The sequence below is a fragment of the Macaca nemestrina genome, chromosome 9 (genome assembly GCF_043159975.1).
Source record: "Macaca nemestrina isolate mMacNem1 chromosome 9, mMacNem.hap1, whole genome shotgun sequence".
Classification (NCBI taxonomy): Eukaryota; Metazoa; Chordata; class Mammalia; order Primates; family Cercopithecidae; genus Macaca; species Macaca nemestrina.
The window spans coordinates 54,273,582-54,293,323 of record NC_092133.1 but is presented as its reverse complement, the minus strand read 5'-3'; the positions used below and the strand labels follow the sequence as shown (position 1 = coordinate 54,293,323).

General features: G+C 38.7%; 1 protein-coding gene across 3 annotated transcripts in view; it reads left to right on the top strand.

The window, feature by feature from the left end:
• LOC105466231 (inositol polyphosphate multikinase) overlaps nucleotides 1-19,742 on the top strand; it is a 79,308-nt gene that overhangs the window by 26,636 nt on the left and 32,930 nt on the right. For all 3 annotated transcript variants that reach the window (XM_071069560.1, XM_071069561.1, XM_071069559.1), the window contains exon 3: nucleotides 5,891-5,987. In XM_071069560.1, coding sequence (XP_070925661.1) covers nucleotides 5,891-5,987 — 97 coding nt within the window. The remainder of the gene's footprint in view (nucleotides 1-5,890; nucleotides 5,988-19,742) is intronic.

Genomic DNA, 19,742 nt, shown 5'->3' with positions numbered 1-19,742 from the left:
GTTGTCCAGGCTGGTCTTGAACTCCTGGGCTCAGGCAGTCCCCCTGCCTCTGCCTCCCAAAGTTCTGTGTTATTGGTCTATTCTGAGGTTCAACTTCTTCCTGGTTTAGTCTTGGCAGGGTGTATATGTCCAGGAATTTATCTACTTCTAGATTTTGTAGTTTATTTGCGTAGAGTTGTTTATAGTATTCTCTGATGGTAGTTTGTATTTCTGTGGGATCGGTGGTGATATCCCCTTCATCATTTTTTATTGCGTCTATTTGATTCTTCTCTCTTTGCTGCTTTGTTAGTCTTGCTGGCGATCTATCAGTTTTGTTGATCTTTTCAAAAAACCAGCTGCTGGATTCATTATTTGAAGGGTTTTTTGTGTCTCTCTTTCAGCTCTGCTCTGATCTTAGTTATTTTTTGCCTTCTGCTAGCTTTCGAATGTGTTTGCTCTTGCTTCTCTAGTTCTTTTAATTGTGATGTTAGGGTGTCAATTTTAGATCTTTCCTGCTTTCTCTTGTGGGCATTTAGTGCTATAAATTTCCCTCTACGCACTGCTTTAAATGTGTCCCCGAGATTCTGGTACATGTGTCTTTGTTCTCATTGTTTTCAAAGAACATCTTTATTTCTGCCTTCATTTCGTTATGTACCCAGTTGTCATTCAGGAGCAAGTTGTTCAGTTTCCATGTAGTTGTGTGGTTTTGAGTGAGTTTCTTAATCCTGAATTCTAGTTTGATTGCACTGTGGTCTGAGAGATAGTTTGTTGTGATTTCTATTCTTTTACATTTCCTGAGGAGTGCTTTACTTCCAATTATGTGGTCAATTTTAGAATAAGTGCGATGTGGTGCTGAGAAGAATGTATATTCTGTTGATTTGAGGTGGAGAGTTCTGTAGATGTCTATTAGGTCTGCTTGGTGCAGGGCTGAGTTCAAGTCCTGGGATATCCTTCTTAACCTTCTGTCTCGTTGATCTGTCTAATGTTGACAATGGGGTGTTAAAGTCTCCCATTATTATTGTGTGGGAGTATAAGTCTTTTTAGGTCTCTCAGGACTTGCTTTATGAATCTGGGTGCTCCTGTGTTGGGTGAATATATATTTAGGATAGTTAGCTCTACTTGTTGAATTGTGTATAATGGACTTCTTTGTCTCTTTTGATCTTTGTTGGTTTAAAGTCTGTTTTATCAGAGACTAGGATTGCAACCTTTGCTTTTTTTTGCTTTCCATTTACTTGGTAGATCTTCCTCCCTCCCTTTATTTTGAGCCTGTGTGCGTCTTTGCATGTGAGATGGGTCTCCAGAATATAGCACACCAATGGGTTTTGATTTTTTTGTCCAATATTCCAGTCTGTGTCTTTTAATTGGAGCATTTAGCCCATTTACATTTAAGTTTAATATTTTTAAGTGTGAATTTGATCCTGTCATTATGATGTTGGCTGGTTATTTTGCCCGTTAATTGATGCAGTTTTTTCATAACATCAGTGGTCTGTACAATTTGGTGTGTTTTTGCAGTGGTAGTACTGGTTGTTTCTTTACAGGTTTAGTGCTTACTTCAGGAGCTTTTGTAAGGCAGGTCTGGTGGTGACAAAGTCTCTCAGCATTTACTTGTCTAAAGGATTTTATTTCTCCTTCACTTATGAAGCTTAGTTTGGCTGGATATGAAATTCTGGGTTGAAAATTCTTTTCTTTAAGAATGTTGAATATTGGCCCCCACTCTTTTCTGGCTTTAGGGTTTCTGCCAAGAGATCCGCTGTTAGTCTGATGGGCTTCCCTTTGTGGGTAATACAACCTTTCTCTCTGGCTGCCCTTAACACTTTTTCCTTCATTTCAACCATTCGTGAATCTGACTATTACGTGTCTTGGAGTTGCTCTTCTCGAGAAGTATCTTTGTGGCGTTCTCTGTATTTCCTGAATTTGAATGTTGGCCTGCTTCGCTAGGTTGGGGAAGTTCTCCTGGATAGTATCTTGAAGAGTGTTTTCTAACTTGGTTCCTTTCTCCCCATTGCTTCCAGGTATACCAGTCAAACATAGATTTGGTCTTTTCACATAGTCCCATATTTCTTGGAGGCTTTGTTCATTTCTTTTTACTCTTTTTTCTCTAACCTTGTCTTCTCGCTTTATTTCATTAATTTGATCTTCAATCACTGATACCCTTTCTTCCACTGTTAGAATTGGCTATTGAAACTTGTGTATGCATCACAAAGTTCTCTTGCCATGGTTTTGAGCTCTATCAGGTCATTTAAGGACGTCTCTATACTGTTTATTCTAGTTAGCTAACTCGTCAAAGTCATTCTCTGTCCAGCTTTGTACCATTGCTGGCAAGGAGATGTGATCCTTTGGAGGAGAAGAGACGCTCTGATTTTTGAATTTTCAGTTTTTCTGCTCTGGTTTCTCCCTATCTTTGTGGTTTTATCTACCTTTTGTCTTTGATGTTGTTGACCTACAGATGGGATTTTGGTGTAGATGAAGTTTTTGTTGATGTTGATGCTATTCCTTTCTGTTTGTTAGTTTTCCTTCTAACAGGTCCCTCAGCTCTAGGTCTGTTGGAGTTTGCTGGAGGTCCACTCAAGACCCTGTTTGCCTGGGTATCACCAGTGGAGGCTGCAGAACAGCAAATGCTGCACAACAGCAAATATTGCTGCCTGATCCTTCCTCTGGAAGCTTTGTCCCAGAGGAGCAGCCGCCTATATGAGCTGTCTGTTGGCCCCTACTGGGAGGTGTCTCCCAGTTAGGGTATACGGGGGTCAGGGACACACTTGAGGAGGCAGTCTGTCTATTCTCAGAGCTCAAATGCCATGCTGGGAGAACCACTGCTGTCTTCAGAGCTGTCAGACAGGGATGTTTAAGTCTGCAGAAGTTGTCTGCTGCCTTTTATTCAGCTATGCTCTGCCCACAGAGTTGGAGTCTAGAGGCGTTAGGCCTTGTTGGGCTGTGGTGGGCTCCACCCCGTTCAAGCTTCCCAGCTTCTTTGTTTACCTACTCAAGCCTCAGCAATGGTGGTCTCCCCTCCCCCAGCCAGGCTGCCGCCTCACAGTTCGATCTCAGACTGCTGTGCTAGCAGTGAGCAAGGCTCCATTGGCATGGGACCCACTGAGCCATGCACGGGAGAGAATCTCCTTACCTGCCAGTTGTTAAGACCTTGGGAAAAGCACAGTATTTGGGTGGGAGTGTCCCGTTTTTCCAGGTAGTCTGTCATGGCTTCCTTTGGCTAGGAAAGGGAAATCCCCCAACCTCTTGTGCTTCCCTGGTGAGGCAAGCATGGATCACGCTGGGAGCTGCTACTGGAGCTGTTCCTATTCGGCCATCTTGGAATGTCCCCCTCTTTCTTTTTCTTTCTTTCCACTTTTTTGTGCTTTCTTTCTTTCATTTTTTCCTGGGAAGGGATATATTTTTAACCAGTGATTCAGTTTCTTAAAGTTCTTCAGATTTTTATTTTATTTGTTAGTGTGATAGTACAATATATTTAGATTACTTTTTTTCTTTTGAGAGATGGTCTTGCTATTGCCCAGGCTGCAGTGCAGTGGCATGATCTCTGCTCATTGCAACCTCCAGCTCCCAGGTTCAAGTGATTCTCCTGCCTCAGCTTCCTGAGTAGCTGGGATTACAGGCGCATGCCACCATGCCTGGCTAATTTTTGTGTTTTTGGTAGAGATGGGGTTTTGCCATGTTGGCCAGGCTGGTCTGGAACTCCTGACCTCAGGTTATCCACCTACCTCAGCCTCCCAAAGTGCTGGCATTACAGGCGTTAGCCACCGCGCCTGGCCTAGATTGCTTTTTAAATACAAATTGCCCTCTTGACAAAGCTTTTCCTAGTATTAAAAAAAATTATGCTCTATCAGTTGAGATTCCCTTTTCATTCCTAATATTGTTTATTTGCTACTTCTCTGTTTTTGTCTGTAAGGTTAGCTGCCAGCATTCTTGGAGTTCAGTGGTTGGGGGAGGCAGAAGGAAGCCAAGATTTTTATTTTTCAGGATTTAGAATTTTATTTAGTCTCCATGTTTCAGTATAGTAACTCTGTCCTCAGCTCTGCCTCATCCTTGAGTTCTGAGATCCTTTGGTTCAGGTCCTGAGTGAACCTCTGTGAAGCCCAAACATCACTGCTTGTGTTAACACTTTTGTTTCATAGGCATGCAAAACTAAGAAGAATTCCCTTTTTTTTCCTTGAGAGCTCAGCGATGCATTTAAGAAAATATTTGTTATATTTTATACTACATTTCAAGATAGAAAGGTTTTTAGGTTATCTTAGGCTGAGGCGGGCGGATCAGGAGGTCAGGAGATCGAAACCATCCTGGCTAACATGGTGAAACCTCGTCCCTACTAAAAATACAAAAAATTAGCCAGGCATGGTGGCGGATACCTGTAGTCCCAGCTACCTGGGAGGCTGAGGCAGGAGAATGATGTAAACCCAGGAGGCAGAGCTTGCAGTAAGCTGAGATCATGCCACTGCACTCCAGCCTGGGCGACAGAGCGAGACTCCATCTCAAAAAACAAAAAACAACAACAAAAAGAAAGGTTCTTACGTTATCTTGCCTGGCATGTTGCAGTAAACACCAGCCCCACTACTTTTAAAAAATATTCTAAATAAGAAGAGAAAATTTATCTGTCTTTCATTTCCGTTCCAGAATTAAACTATCAGTAGTTTCAAATGAATATTTATCATTTTTCCTGTGCCTTTGCAGAGATGATACCCATATATGTATCTTTCTTAATTCCATAGACCTGCTATATATATTTGTAACTAATATGCCTTTTATCTTTTTCATTTATAAATATAGCATGGAGTTCTTTAGATAGTACACAGAGATCTACTTCATTCCTCCATCTTGTAATTAGCTCATCCTCAGCACTGCACCCATGGTCATTGTGCTAGGAATGGAGGGATGTTCAGGTATACTTGCTCTAAGTTACCTTGGCCTGGAAGTGACTAATATGAATCACTTCTACTAACAATTCAACAGGGGAGTCTGGGAAATACAATGTACCACATGGATATTTGGTCTGCCAAGAGTCTGCCACACTTGAATTTATTCTGAAGAATTATGTTGCATACAACTACTTGACATAAATATGGTTTGGCATATATAATTAGATTCTAATACTAAGTTTTCGTAAGCATTTTACACCAGTAAACTTCATTGGTTTTAAATAATTAGGTAGGGAATATTTAGAGAAAGTTCATTAGATAAAATGTGTTACATGTCATTTTTTAAACAAAAAATATTCTCTCTTTTCTTCTAGGAAAACTAGAATCTAGTTCTAGGATATTAGAATTTTCTAGTATCTTTTAGAATTATTAACGGTTACAAATCAAGGAATTAAATGAGCAGCAATTAGACTTACACTGTGTTAAAGGATATTTTTAAAAAAAGATAAAAGCAAAAATCACCTTATAGATATAAAATAAATATGTGTTAAAGATTTGCTTTAACGTATTGTTTAATGAGGGAACCAGATAGATGTTAAAACTTGTTCAAAAGAGAAGTTAAAGAAACACACATTTATCTGGAATAATGGAAGTTTGACGTGAATTTTCATATTGCCACTACATTTCCTCCTCTCAGCGTGCATGGAGGAAAGTCAGAAGAACATCCTCTGGCCAGAATATATTTACATGTCTATGGACAAGAGTTATTTTGCATTTGCTATCAGCATCTATAACTTACAAAGTTATAAAATAGTTCAAGGATAGTAAAAGGCTAGAATTAGATAACCAACAAGAGTGTACTCTAAATAATACATAGTTACTCATTGGAGACACACAGTAATATTTTTTGCTTGTTTCAAATTTACTTGCAATTGAAGCCATACCAGATGAATTATAATTCAACATAATATATTTTATTTGAGAAATGTGCAGCACAGTTACAAAGCATTGTAAGAACCTAGCAATGTTATATTTCTCTGTTTCAGGTTTATGCTGCTGACTGTTTTGATGGTGTTCTTCTAGAGCTACGAAAATATTTGCCAAAATATTATGGCATCTGGTCACCTCCCACTGCACCAAACGGTAATCTTTTCATAAAAATTATCTTTCAGTTTTAATTTATGAGTGTACCTTCTTTAAAGGCCTTATATAAAATTAAACTTTAACATAGTATATATTATAAAAACACAGAATATATATGTTTTGCTTTCTAATCTTTCTTTCACTAAATGAAACTTATTAATACTTTTGTTTTCATAATGATTTTTAAAGTGGCATGTACAAGTAAATGGCCAATCTCTTATAGTTGAATGGAAGCATATATACTTAATACTATCTTAATTTGCAGATGTTCTGTCCTAATTTATTGTGTAGTTTCTTTTCCCATTTTGAGTAATTTTTACAAAATCAAGAAAAATATTGTCTCTGCATGACTTCCTCCCTGTCTCTTATCCTATTCCTTCATCCCTCACCTCCAGGCTTTAAATTACAGTCTTTTGAAAAACACTGGTAAGTTTTATAGGGAATAAAATGACCTAAATAAGGACACAGAATTTCTCTTTTTTGAGATTAACTAATACCTGAAGCAGTATTTGCCCCCAGAAGGCATTTGCCAAAGCAGACACAATTTAATTAAACAAGCAGCTTGACTGACCATTGACAAAGGTGAATTGAGGGGAAAGGGCTTCAAACTTCAGTGGGTTTAAAAATAACCTATGGTCTTGTTAAAATGCAAATATAAAAGTCCAACTCCCAGACATTTTGTTTATACAGGTCTATGTTGGAGTATAGTGATATAACTGTTAAATAAAAGCCATGGGTGTTTCTGATGTGGATAATTCTTGATCCACACTTGGAGGACAGAAAGAGAAGGGGATTCCAGTGTGAGCCTGCCTAATCCTTTGGTCAATTCTTGTCTTCCTTTAACTTACTGACTTTGTGTGCCAGGATTCACTAATAGGGAACCCTGTTATCTGTGAGTATCCTCAGCTAGCTAATAGTAAATCCGTATCTCCCTTGAGTATTTATGATTCCTTTGTACTTTAATTGTATAAAAAAAAGAAATTGAGCTGAAGCTCTATTAACTATCTTTTTTCCTCCCTCCCTTAATCCCTTCCTTCTTTTTTGTGGGCTTACAGGTCTTTTTAGTCCTAAATATATCTATGTGTCTATGGTTCAGGTCAACATTTTGCTTAAATTACTTTACAAGTCATTATGATTGCCCTTTGGTCATCATTCCCTATATAATCTCTCACAAACTCATTTCATGCCTTCCTTTTTTTTCCCCCTTTGCTGTAAGTGGAAGTTTTCAGGAATGCTATAAATGAGATAAAGGAAAGGAGAAGGTACAGTATCTAGATTCCAATGAACTTTGCTACTGATTGCTGTTTAATTTAGAGTAAATCATTATTCCTCAGTAAAGTGACGCTGAAAAATTAATGAAGGTTGCTGAGGATGGTGTTTGATTAAAAATCTAGATAATTAAACGCTTAGTTTAAAAGATTGTTTGGAAAGAGTAGAATAACAGCAAACATAGCATAATTACTATGAATAGAGTATACAGAAAGAATTTGGATAAGAGAAGAAATATTTTAATTAAAGATAACATTTTTAGTTTAGGATTACTAGCATATAATTTAAATAATCAAGGGATTGCTAGTAATCAACCTTTTTGGTCTTCAGTACTATATAATCTTGAAGTTCAGCTATGCTAATATAGAAGGAGCAGTAACTTTGAAGTAAAAATATTTGGCCTCTGTCTTGGTTATTTACAAATTTTGTGAACTTGGCTAACTCAGTAATCTTTTTGAGCTCCACCTTCTACTAATAGAAAGTAATACCACTGAGTTGTAAAGATGCATGTTATCTTATGTGAAAATATTTTATAAACTCTAATTCTCTCATTTGAAAATAAATGGAGATATTTATTTTCAAATATCTCCATTTTTGGAGATATTGTGCTACTAAGATGAGAGGATGAAGTGAGGAAGCTGAGTGAAGAGAGGAGAAAACATAAACTGAAGGGGAAAAAGGACAAGAAATAAAGTATATATGATAACACGGTGGTCCAGTAGTACCAACAGTTGCTTCAAGGGATTTTCTACTTCTTTCCTACTTTGTTAGCTCTGGAAGAAGTGGGGCAAAACTGTTGGACCATGCAGATTGTTTTCTTTTGATTTTACTGGCAACTTCATAGAATCATCTTTCTGTTTTTATCCTTTGGATTGCAAATGAAAGAAATAGAAGATGGCAATGTATGTACATGTTTAGCTCACAGGATCATAAAAACATATTTGCTTGAGTTTTAGTAGAATACTACAGTTTGCATTACTGTGTTTTACATAGTCTTAAATTAATGACATTATTTCCTGTTGGTTTTTGTTCTTGTTGTTGGGGTATCTTTTCTTATGTGTTCAGGGTAGAATTTTATAAAGCTGATACTGTTTTTAATAATCCAAAGTAGTAAAATGCTGAAAGCCAAGTTGTTCAACAAACTATCATATAATAATTTGAACAATAAGAATGTTTTGACCAATGAGGTTTTTTCTTTTAATTTTGTTATGATAGTTTTATTGAGATATAATTTACATACCATAAAACTGATCCATTTAAAGTATACAACTCAGTGGTTTCTTGTGTGTTCACAGAATTGTACAGTCATCGCTATTATCTACTTTTAGCACGTGAGCAGTGGAATTTTATTTTATTTTATTTATTTATTATACTTTAAGTTCTAGGGTACACGTGCACAACATGCAGGTTTGTTACATATGTATACATCTGCCATGTTGGTGTGCTGCACCCATTAACTCGTCATTTACATTCGGTATATCTCCTAATGCTATCCCTCCCCACTTCCCTGACCCCACGACAGGCCCTGGTGTGTGATGTTTCCCCTTCCTGTGTCCAAGTGTTCTCATTGTTCAATTCCCACCTATGATTGAGAACATGTGGTGTTTGGTTTTTTGTCCTTGCGATAGTTTGCTGAGAATGATGGCTTCCAGCTTCATCCATGTCCCTACAAAGGACATGAAGTCATCCTTTTTTATGGCTGCATAGTATTCCATGGTGTATGTGTGCCACATTTTCTTAATCCAGTCTATCATTGATGGACATTTGGGTTGGTTCCAAGTCTTTGCTATTGTAAATAGTGCCACAATAAACATATGTGTGCATGTGTCTATAGCAGCATGATTTATAATCCTTTGGGTATATACCCAGTAATGGGATTGCTGGATCAAATGGTATTTCTAGTTCTAGATCCTTGAGGAATGGCCACACTGTCTTCCACAATGGTTGAACTAGTTTACAGTCCCAGCAACAGTGTAAAAGTGTTCCTATATCTCCATATCCTCTTCAGCACCTGTTGCTTCCTGACTTTTTAATGATCACCATTCTAACTGGTGTGAGATGGTATCTTATCGTGGTTTTGATTTGCATTTCTCTGATGGCCAATGATGATGAACATTTTTTCATGTGTCTGTTGGCTGCATAAATGTCTTCTTTTGAGAAGTGTCTGTTCAAATCCTTTGCCCACTTTTTGGTGGGGTTGTTTGTTTTTTCTTGTAAATTTATTTGAGTTCTTTGTAGATTCTGGATATTAGCCCTTTCTCAGATGGGTAGATTGCAAAAATTTTCTCCCATTCTGTAGGTTGCCTGTTCACTCTGATGGTAGTTTCTTTTGCCATGCAGAAGCTCTTTAGTTTAATTAGATCCCATTTGTCAATTTTGGCTTTTGTTGCCATTGCTTTTGGTGTTTTAGACATGAAGTCCTTGCCCATGCCTATGTCCTGAATGGTATTGTCTAGGTTTTCTTCTAGGGTTTTTATGGTTTTAGGTGTAACATTTAAGTCTTTAATCCATCTTGAATTAATTTTTGTATAAGATGTAAGGGAGAGATCCAGTTTCAGCTTTCTACATATAGCTAGCCAGTTTTCCAAGCACCATTTATTAAATAGGGAATCCTTTCCCCATTTTTTGTTTTTGTCAGGTTTGTCAAAGATCAGATAGTTGTAGATGTGTGGTATTATTTCTGAGGCCTCTGTTCTGTTCCATTGGTCTATCTTTTCTGTTTTGGTACCAGTACCATGCTATTTTGGTTACTGTAGCCTTGTAGTATAGTTTGAAGTCAGGTAGCTTGATGCCTCTAGCTTTGTTCTTTTGGCTTAGGATTGACTTGGCAGTGCAGGCTGTTTTTTGGTACCATATGGACTTTAAAGTAGTTTTTTCCAATTCTGTGAAGAAAGTCATTGGTAGCTTGATGGGGATGGCATACATTACCATGGGCAGTATGGCCATTTTCATGATATTGATTCTTCCTAGCCATGAGCATGGAATGTTCGTTCTTCCATTTGTTTGTGTCCTCTTTTATTTCATTGAGCAGTGATTTGTAATTCCCCTTAAAGAGGTCCTTTCACATCCCTTGTGAGTTGGATTCCTGGGTATTTTATTCTCTTTGAAGCAATGGTGAATGGGAGTTCACTCATGATTTCACTCTGTTTGTCTGTTATTGGTGTATAAGAACGCTTGTGATTTTTGCACATTGATTTTGTATCCTGAGACTTTGCTGAAGTTGCTTATCAGCTTAAGGAGCTTTTGGGCTGAGACGATGGGGTTTTCTAAATATACAATCATGTCATCTGCAAACAGGGACAATCTGACTTCCTCTTTTCCTAATTGAATACCCTTTATTTCTTTCTCCTGCCTGATTGCCCTGGCCAGAACTTCCAACACTATGTTGAGGAGTGGTAAGAGAGGGCATCCCTGTGTTGTTCCAGTTTTCAAAGGGAATGCTTCCAGTTTTTGCCCATTCAGTATCATATTGGCTGTGGGTTTGTCATAAATAGCTCTTGGTATTTTGAGATATGTTGCGTCGAAAGGGCTTTGAATTTTGTCAAAGGCCTTTTCTACATCTGTTGAGATAATCATGTGGTTTTTGTCTTTGGTTCTGTTTATATGCTGGATTACATTTATTGATTTGTGTATGTTGAACCAGCCCTGCATCCCAGGGATGAAGCTGACTTGATCATGGTGGATAAGCTTTTTGATGTGCTGCTGGATTCGGTTTGCCAGTATTTTATTGAGGATTTTTGCATAGATGTTCATAAGGGATATTGGTCTAAAATGCTCTTTTTTTGTTGTGTCTCTGCTGGCCTTTGGTGTCAGGATGATGCTGGCCTCATAAAATGAGTTAGGGAGGATTCCCTCTTTTTCTATTGATTGGAATAGTTTCAGAAGGAATGGTACCAGCTCCTCTTCGTTCCTCTGGTAGAATTTGTCTGTGAATACGTCTGGTCCTGGACTTTTCTTGGTTGGTAGGCTATTAATTATTGCCTCAATTTCAGAGCCTATTATTGGTCTATTCAGGGATTCAACTTCTTCCTGGTTTAGTCTTGGGAGGGTGTATGTGTCCTGGAATTTATCCATTTCTTCTAGATTTTGTAGTTTATTTGCGTAGAGTTGTTTATAGTATTCTCTGATAATAGTTTGTATTTCTGTGGGATCAGTGGTGATATCCCCTTTATCATTTTTTATTGCATCTATTTGATTCTTCTCTCTTTTCTTCTTTATTAGTCTTGCTAGTGGTCTATCAATTTTGTTGATCTTTTCAAAACACCAGCTCTTGGATTCATTGATTTTTTTTAAGGGCTTTTTGTATCTGTCTCCTTCAGTTCTGCTCTGATCTTAGTTATTTCTGGCCTTCTGCTAGCTTTTGAATGTGTTTTCTCTTGCTTCTCTAGTTCTTTTAATTGTGATGTTAGGGTGTCAATTTTAGATCTTTCCTGCTTTCTCTTGTGGGATTTAGTGCTATAAATTTCCCTCTACGCACTGCTTTAAATGTGTCCCCGAGATTCTGGTACATGTGTCTTTATTCTCATTGTTTTCAAAGAACATCTTTATTTCTGTCTTCATTTCGGTATGTACCCAGTTGTCATTCAGGAGCAAGTTGTTCAGTTTCCATGTAGTTGAGCAGTTCTGAGTGAGTTTCTTAATCCTGAGTTCTAGTTTGATTGCACTGTGGTCTGAGAGACAGTTTGTTATAATTTCTGTTCTTTTACATTTGCTGAGGAGTGCTTTACTTTCAACTATGTGGTCAATTTTGGAATAAGTGCGATGTGATGCTGAAAAGAATGTATATTCTGTTGATTTGAGGTGGAGAGTTCTGTAGATGTCTATTAGGTCTGCTTGGTGCAGGGCTGAGTTCAAGTCCTGGGATATCCTTCTTAACCTTCTGTCTCGTTGATCTGTCTAATGTTGACAATGGGGTGTTAAAGTCTCCCATTATTATTGTGTGGGAGTATAAGTCTTTTTAGGTCTCTCAGGACTTGCTTTATGAATCTGGGTGCTCCTGTGTTGGGTGAATATATATTTAGGATAGTTAGCTCTACTTGTTGAATTGAGTGATCCCTTTACTATTGTGTAATGGCCTTCTTTGTCTCTTTTGATCTTTTGTTGGTTCAAAGTCTGTTTTATCAGAGACTAGGATTGCAACCTCTGCTTTTTTTTTTGCTTTCCATTTGCTGGGTAGATCCTCCTCCATCCCTTTATTTTGAGCCTATGTGTGTCTCTGCACGTGAGATGGGTCTCCTGAATATAGCACACTGATGGGTCTTGACTCTTTATCCAGTTTGCCAGTCTGTGTCTTTTAATTGGAGCATTTAGCCCATTTACATTTAAGTTTAATATTATTATGTGTAAATTTGATCTTGTCATTATGATGTTAGTTGGTTATTTTGCTCGTTAGTTGATGCAGTTTCTTCCTGGCATCGATGGTCTTTACAATTTGGCATGTTTTAGAAGTGGCTTGTACTGGTTGTTCCTTTCCATGTGTAATGCTTCCTTCAGGAGCTCTTGTGGGGCATGCTTGGTGGTGACAAAATCTCTCAACATTTGCTTGTCTGTAAAGGATTTTATTTCTCCTTCACTTATGAAGCTTAGTTTGGCTGTACATGAAATTCTGGGTTGAAAATTCTTATCTTTAAGAATGTTGAATATTGGCCCCCACTGTTTTCTGACTTGTAGAGTTTCTGCTGAGACATCTGCTGTTAGTCTGATGGGCTTAACTTTGTGGGTAACCCGTCCTTTCTCTCTGGCTGCCCTTAACATTTTTTCCTTCATTTCAACTTTGGTGAATCTGACAATTATGCGTCTTGGAATTGCTCTTCTCGAGGAGTATCTTTGTGGCATTCTCTGTATTTCCTGAATTTGAATATTGGCCTGCCTTGCTAGATTGGGGAAGTTCTCCTGGATAATATCCTACAGAGTGTTTTCCAACTTGGTTCCATTCTCCCTGTCACTTTCAGATACACCAATCAAACATAGATTTGGTCTTTTCTTATAGTCCCATATTTCTTGGAGGATTTTTTCGTTTCTGTTTACTCTTTTTTCTCTAAACTTCTATTCTTGCTTCATTTCATTCATTTGATCTTCAGTCACTGCTACCCTTTCTTCCAGTTGATCGACTCGGCTACTGAAGCTTGTGCATTCATCATGTAGTTCTCATGCCATGGTTTTCAGCTCCATCAGGTCATTTAAGGACTTCTCTACACTGTTTATTCTAGTTAGCCATTCGTCTAATCTTTTTTCAAGGCTTTTATCTTCTTTGCCATGGGTTCGAACTTCCTCCTTTATCTTGGAGAAGTTTGATCATCTGAAGCCTACTCTCAACTCGTCAAAGTTATTCTCCGTCCAGCTTTGTTCTGTTGCTGGCGAGCAGCTGCATTCCTTTGGAGGGGGAGAGGTGCTCTCATTTTTAGAATTTTCAGCTTTTCTGCTCTTTTTTTCCCCCATCTTTGTGGTTTTATCTACTTTTGGTCTTTGATGATGGTGACGTATAAATGGGGTTTCAGTGTGGGTGTCCTTTCTGTTTGTTAGTTTTCCTTCTAACAGTCAGGACCCTCAGCTGCAGGTCTGTTGGAGTTTGCTGGAGGTCCCATTCCAGACCCTGTTTGCCTGGGTATCAGCAGTGGAGGCTGCAGAACAGTGAATATTGCTGAACAGCAAATGTTGTTGCCTGATCTTTCCTCTGGAAGCTTCGTCTCAGAGGGGTACCCAGCTGTGTGAGGTGTCAGTCTGCCCCTCCTGGGGGGTGCCTCCCGGTTAGGCTACTCGGGGGTCAGGGACCCACTTGAGGAGGCAGTCTGTCCGTTCTCAGATCTCAACCTCCATTTTGGGACAACCACTAGTCTCTTCAAAGCTGTCAGAGAGGGACATTTAAATCTGCAGAGGTTTCTACTGCCTTCTGTTTGGCTTTGCCCTGCCCCCAGAGGTGGAGTCTACAGAGGCAGGCAGGCCTCCTTGAGCTGCAGTGGGGTCCACCCAGTCCAAGCTTTCTGGCTGCTTTGTTTACCTACTGAAGCCTCAGTAATGGTGGGCACCCCTCCCCCAACCTTGCTGCCACCTTGCAGTTCCATCTCAGATGACTGTGCTAGCAATGGGCGAGGCTCTGTGGGTGTGGGACCCTCTATGCCAGGCCTGGGATGTAATCTCCTGCTGTGCCATTTGCTAAGACCCTTGGAAAAGCACAGTATTAGGGTGGGAGTGACCCAGTTTTCCAGGTGCCATCTGTCACAGCTTCCCTTGGCTAGGGATGGGAATTCCGTGACCTCTTGGCTTCCTGGGTGAGGCAATGCCTCACCCTGCTTCAGCTAATGCTCAGTGGGCTGCACCCACTGTCAGACAAGCCCCAGTGAGATGAACCCGGTACCTCAGTTGGAAATGCAGAAATCACCCGTCTTGTGCATCTCTCATGTTGGGAGTTGTAGACTGGAGCTGTTCCTATTTGGCCATCTTGGAACTGCCCTGGAATTTAAAAATATAACATTTGTTGGCAATTATCTTTGAACATTTCATGCTATTCATACAAATAAATATCATTTGTACCTGTGTATAAACACATAAGAGGCGAATACATAGTAGCATCAAAAACCTTTGAATATAATTATTTGGAGGGATAGAAAAGTATAACCTTTAGTAGGTTTGAAAAAATTGAGACTTTTCAAAATGTAATCTCTAGCCTGTTTGGTAGTTTTCTGGAGCTAGCTACTGGTCATGTTGCAGGAGGCATGAACTGAAACAAGCTGACATACATGTCTGTTGCATCCCTCTTCCTTCACCCCTAATCTGTGGACCCAAAGTCTCTACTTACTATTCTTTCTGCTTTCAACTTGTATTGTTCTCAGGAATAGCTGGAGATTGATGTGGAAAAGAAAGGTCTTATTGTATTAGTCCATTTTCATACTGCTTTAAAGATACTACCTGAGACTGGATAATTTATAAAGAAAAGTGGTTTTGTTGACTCATAGTTCTGCATGGCTGGGGAGGCCTCAGGAAACTTAGAATCATGGGGGAAGGTGAAGGGAAAACAAGGCAGGTCTTACATGGCGGCAGGAAAGAGAAAGTGCAGGGGAGACTGCCACTTTTAAAACTATCAGATCTCATGAGAACTCCTTCACTATCACAAGAACAATTTGGGGGAAAACGCTCCCATAATCCAATCACCTCCCAACAGGTTCCTCCCTCAGTACATGGGGATTCCAATTAGAGATGACATTTGGTTGGGGACAGAGAGCCAAACCATATCATCTGTTTTTCCAGTTGGCTTCATAATTGAGCAGTGGTTCTTCCTCTGGCTTTTCCTCCTTTTTGTGAGGTTTAGAAATCAAACTAGTAGCTAATACCTAGTAGATTTTCCAGATAGGGTGAGGAAAAACTTAATGCAATTTGAAACCTGTATTTTCATGATTTATGAAATCAACAATATTGATTAAGGGGCTATAAATAAGTATTCCTTCAATTCCCTAAATGCCCTCCCTATTGCCTTCCCTTTAAAGGAACTGGTTATTTCAGCTTTACTATTCAGTTATCTGTAGATTTTTTGAGATTTTTCTGTAGGGCACTTTTTGCCTCTCTTTCTTAGGATACCAAGAATAGCAATAGAAAATTAGCCAAAGGAATTTTTTTATACCTAACACTTATAAAAGAATATGTATATTTAACTTATGTTTAAGATAATTATATTTAATTATATATGTTTAGCAAGATAGAAAAGTTTCATTCATAGTAACCTGGTGTAATCTTTATTTTTAAATTTTTAAAAATTTCAATAGGTTTTTGGGGAACAGGTGGTGTTTGGTTACATGAATAAGTTCTTTAGTGGTGATTTCTGAGATTTTGGTGCACCCATTGCCGGAGCACTGTACACTGTACCCAGTGTGTAGTCTTTTATCCCTCACCCACCTTCTGCCCTTTCCCCGGAATCCCCAAAGTCCATTGTATTATTCTTATGCCTTTGCATCCTCATAGTTTTGCTCCGACTTATGAGGGAGAACATACAATGTTTGGTTTTCCATTCCTGAGTTACTTTACTTAACCAAGTATAATCTCATACTGTCATCAGCATCATGAAATATATAAATATTTTGAGCATGAAAACAATGTCCTTGGTAAAGCCACAGAGGGATCTTATGTAGTCTGCTTAAAACAGCAGGAAGTGTTATATTTCTGAACACGTGGCATTTTCATGATCTTTACCTCAGAAAAATTAAGGGACTATAGAAATTCTTTATATACTTTCTATAAATTAATAAGTGATAAGTTATTGACCATAGCCTCTTAAACGTAACTTTATTTCTAAACATTGTTACCTCTTGAAATGAACTCCACATATTTATGAAGAGTAGATATCCTTTTATTTATTATACAAGTACCAGCACTAAACTTTACAGACCCTCCTCTTAGATCTGGGGTTTACAAGTGCCAGTCCTTAGACTTCTGCAGGAGTCGCTTTATAAGAGTCCTAAATAGAGTTTTCAGAGTTATAAAAGTAAATCTAGTTAATTGTGCTATCTATCTTTATGATATACACATGTCTGTGTATATAGATATGTAAAAATAATCTCTATTCTAATATTCAGAATTCTGCCTTATAAACTGCATCATATGAAATAATCATATTATAATTATTTTACCAGATATTTCCCAAACATCATATTAATATAGTCTAATTTATATTCTTGACCTTGAACAGAGTGAACTTAAACTATTCCAGATAGAACACATCTATCTTGCCAGGCGCAGTGGCTCTCACCTGTAATCCCAGCACTTTGGGAGGCCAAGGTCGGAGGATTTCTTAAGGCAGGAGTTCAAGACCAGCCTGGGCAACATAACAAGACTGTATCTACAACAAATTTTAAAAATTAGGCCAGGTAGGCCGGGCACGGTGGCTCAAGCCTGTAATCCCAGCACTTTGGGAGGCCGAGACGGGCGGATCACGAGGTCAGGAGATCAAGACCATCCTGGCTAACACGGTGAAACCCCGTCTCTACTAAAAAATACAAAAAACTAGCCGGGTGAGGTGGCGGGCGCCTGTAGTCCCAGTTACTCGGGAGGCTGAGGCAGGAGAATGGTGTAAACCCAGGAAGCAGAGCTTGCAGTGAGCTGAGATCCGGCCACTGCACTCCAGCCCGGACGACAGAGCGAGACTCCGTCTCAAAAAAAAAAAAAAAAAAAAAAAAAAAAAATTAGGCCAGGTGCAGTGGCTAATGTCTGTAATCCCAGCACTTTGGGAGGCTGAGGCGGGTGGATCACCTGAGGCCAGGAGTTCAAGACCAGCCTGGCAAACATGGTGAAACCCTGTCTCTACTAAAAATACAAAAATTAGCTGGGCATGGTGGTGGGTGCCTATAGTCCCAGCTACTCAGGAGGCTGAGGCAACAGAATTGGCTTGAACCCAGGAGGCAGAGGTTGCAGTGAGCCAAGGTCACACCACTGCACTCCAGCCTGGGAGACAGAGAGAGACCTTGTTTCAAAAATAAAATAAAATAAAGAGAAAAGAAAAGAAAAGAAAAAAATAAAAATTAGCTGGGTGTGGTAACATGCACCTGTAGTCCCAGCTACTCAGGAGGCTGCAGTGAGAGGATCACTTTAGCCCAGGAGTTCGAGGCTGCGGTGAGCCATGACTGTACTGCTGTACTCCATCCTGCTGTACAGAATGAGACCCTGTCTCAAACAACAACAACAAAAATCTGTCTTATTTTTAGTTCATTAGATTTTTTTGGATCAATCTTAGAACAAATTTCTTATTTGCCGTCATCTTTTTTATGTTACTATTGCATCAAAGAAAACCTAGCTGTCATATTTATTGTAGTAATGTTTACCATCTATAACCTTGACTAAGCTGTACCTTTTTCTTTAGAATTAAAAAAAAAAAATAGGCAAGCTGAGCTTATGGATGATGGGGGAAGGAAGGATGAAATTGTAGTCTCAGAGGATGGAAAAGTGAGGAGATTTGGGAAACAGATCATGATAGTTGAGCAACTTTAAGGGCACACTTGAGGTTAGTGGTCAGATTGAGTGTGTTTTGCAGTCATGACACATGGAAAAGAGAGTTACTTTAACTTGAGATGAAATCAATTTGCAATAAGTAGGTTTGTTATATATAGGTATTATTTTTAATATTTAACTAAAGGCTAAGGCTTGATATTAGCCTGAGGGTTGGAGAATATCCATTATCAAGTGCATAATTGAGTTGTGAATACATCTTTTAATTTTGTGTGTATTATGTTTGTCTCATCTGGAAGGATAAGAATAGACTCCAGGGAATCATCTTTTTTATTTTTATTTATACTGAATATTTTTTTTTTTATTTTTTTTTTATTTATATTTTTATTTATTTTTATTTATACTGAATATCGAAGTTAGACCTGGACTTGTTGGTGACCTAACATGGTTAGGTTTTAATATTTTATCAGTGACTTGCATGTTTAATATTTATATATACTGATAAAATTAATATTCAGTGAGTACCAAATACATAGCAGCAATTATGCTAAGCGTAATGCGATTTCAACTCTTCAAAAGCAGCTCTATGAAGGCAGGTTTTTATCTGTTTTCTTCACCTGTGTGCCTTGACAGTAATTATATATGGAATGCATGAAAATTTATTTTGGAGGGTATGTGGGAATGTGTAACCTGCATTTATGGGGTGAGGACTGACACTATGCTAAGTGCTTTACTGTATATTATCTCATTTAGTCTTCTTAATATCTGTGTGGTAGAGTCTATAATTATCTGCATTTTACATACAGTTGAGGTTTTGATAAGTGCTCCTGAGGTCACAGGCTAACAAATTGTAGAGTTGAAATTTGAGCCTCCTTTTTCTTCTTCTAAAGCATTTGCTTTAAACTGTATTATCTCAGTTAAGATTCTTTGGGCACAAGTTATAGAAATGAACTTGAACTTGATTAAGCAACAACGAAAAGTTCTTATAAGGATATGAGGGGTCTTATGAAAGCCAAGGGCCATGCATCTGAGTCTCAGATGGGACTGGAACTAGAATCTGAACCCAAAGCCCAGGGAGATCTCTCTCTGCATATTTTGTTAGCCCTTTCTGTTCTCTCCTCTGCCTTCCTTGCTATCCACACCTCTCCCCTCCCTACCAAGGGACTTACATGTTATAGTACCAGTCACCCACAGAGGTTAGCAACAGGTTTTCTCTGCATTCCAGTTCCAAATTGGCAAGACTGGCCAAGCTTGTATCAGGTATTTGCTCCTGCCCCAGTCAGTGACGGTGGCCCATGGGCTGGATTCCCAAAGTATGATGGTGTTGGCAAAGGGATTCTGTAGGTCTGAGGATAGTTCTTGAGCTGGGCAGACATACTAATGATGTAGTGACATTCTATCTAGTCAAATGTTTTTAAAACTTCTTTGTCTAAAAGGAAAAAAAAAAAACACTGGGCCTTTAGGGCATGGGGAGAATAAACTTCTTAGTCTATGATACGTAATAAATACATTTTTACATTGCAACTCAATGTTTATAAGACTGAGACCAACCCAGAC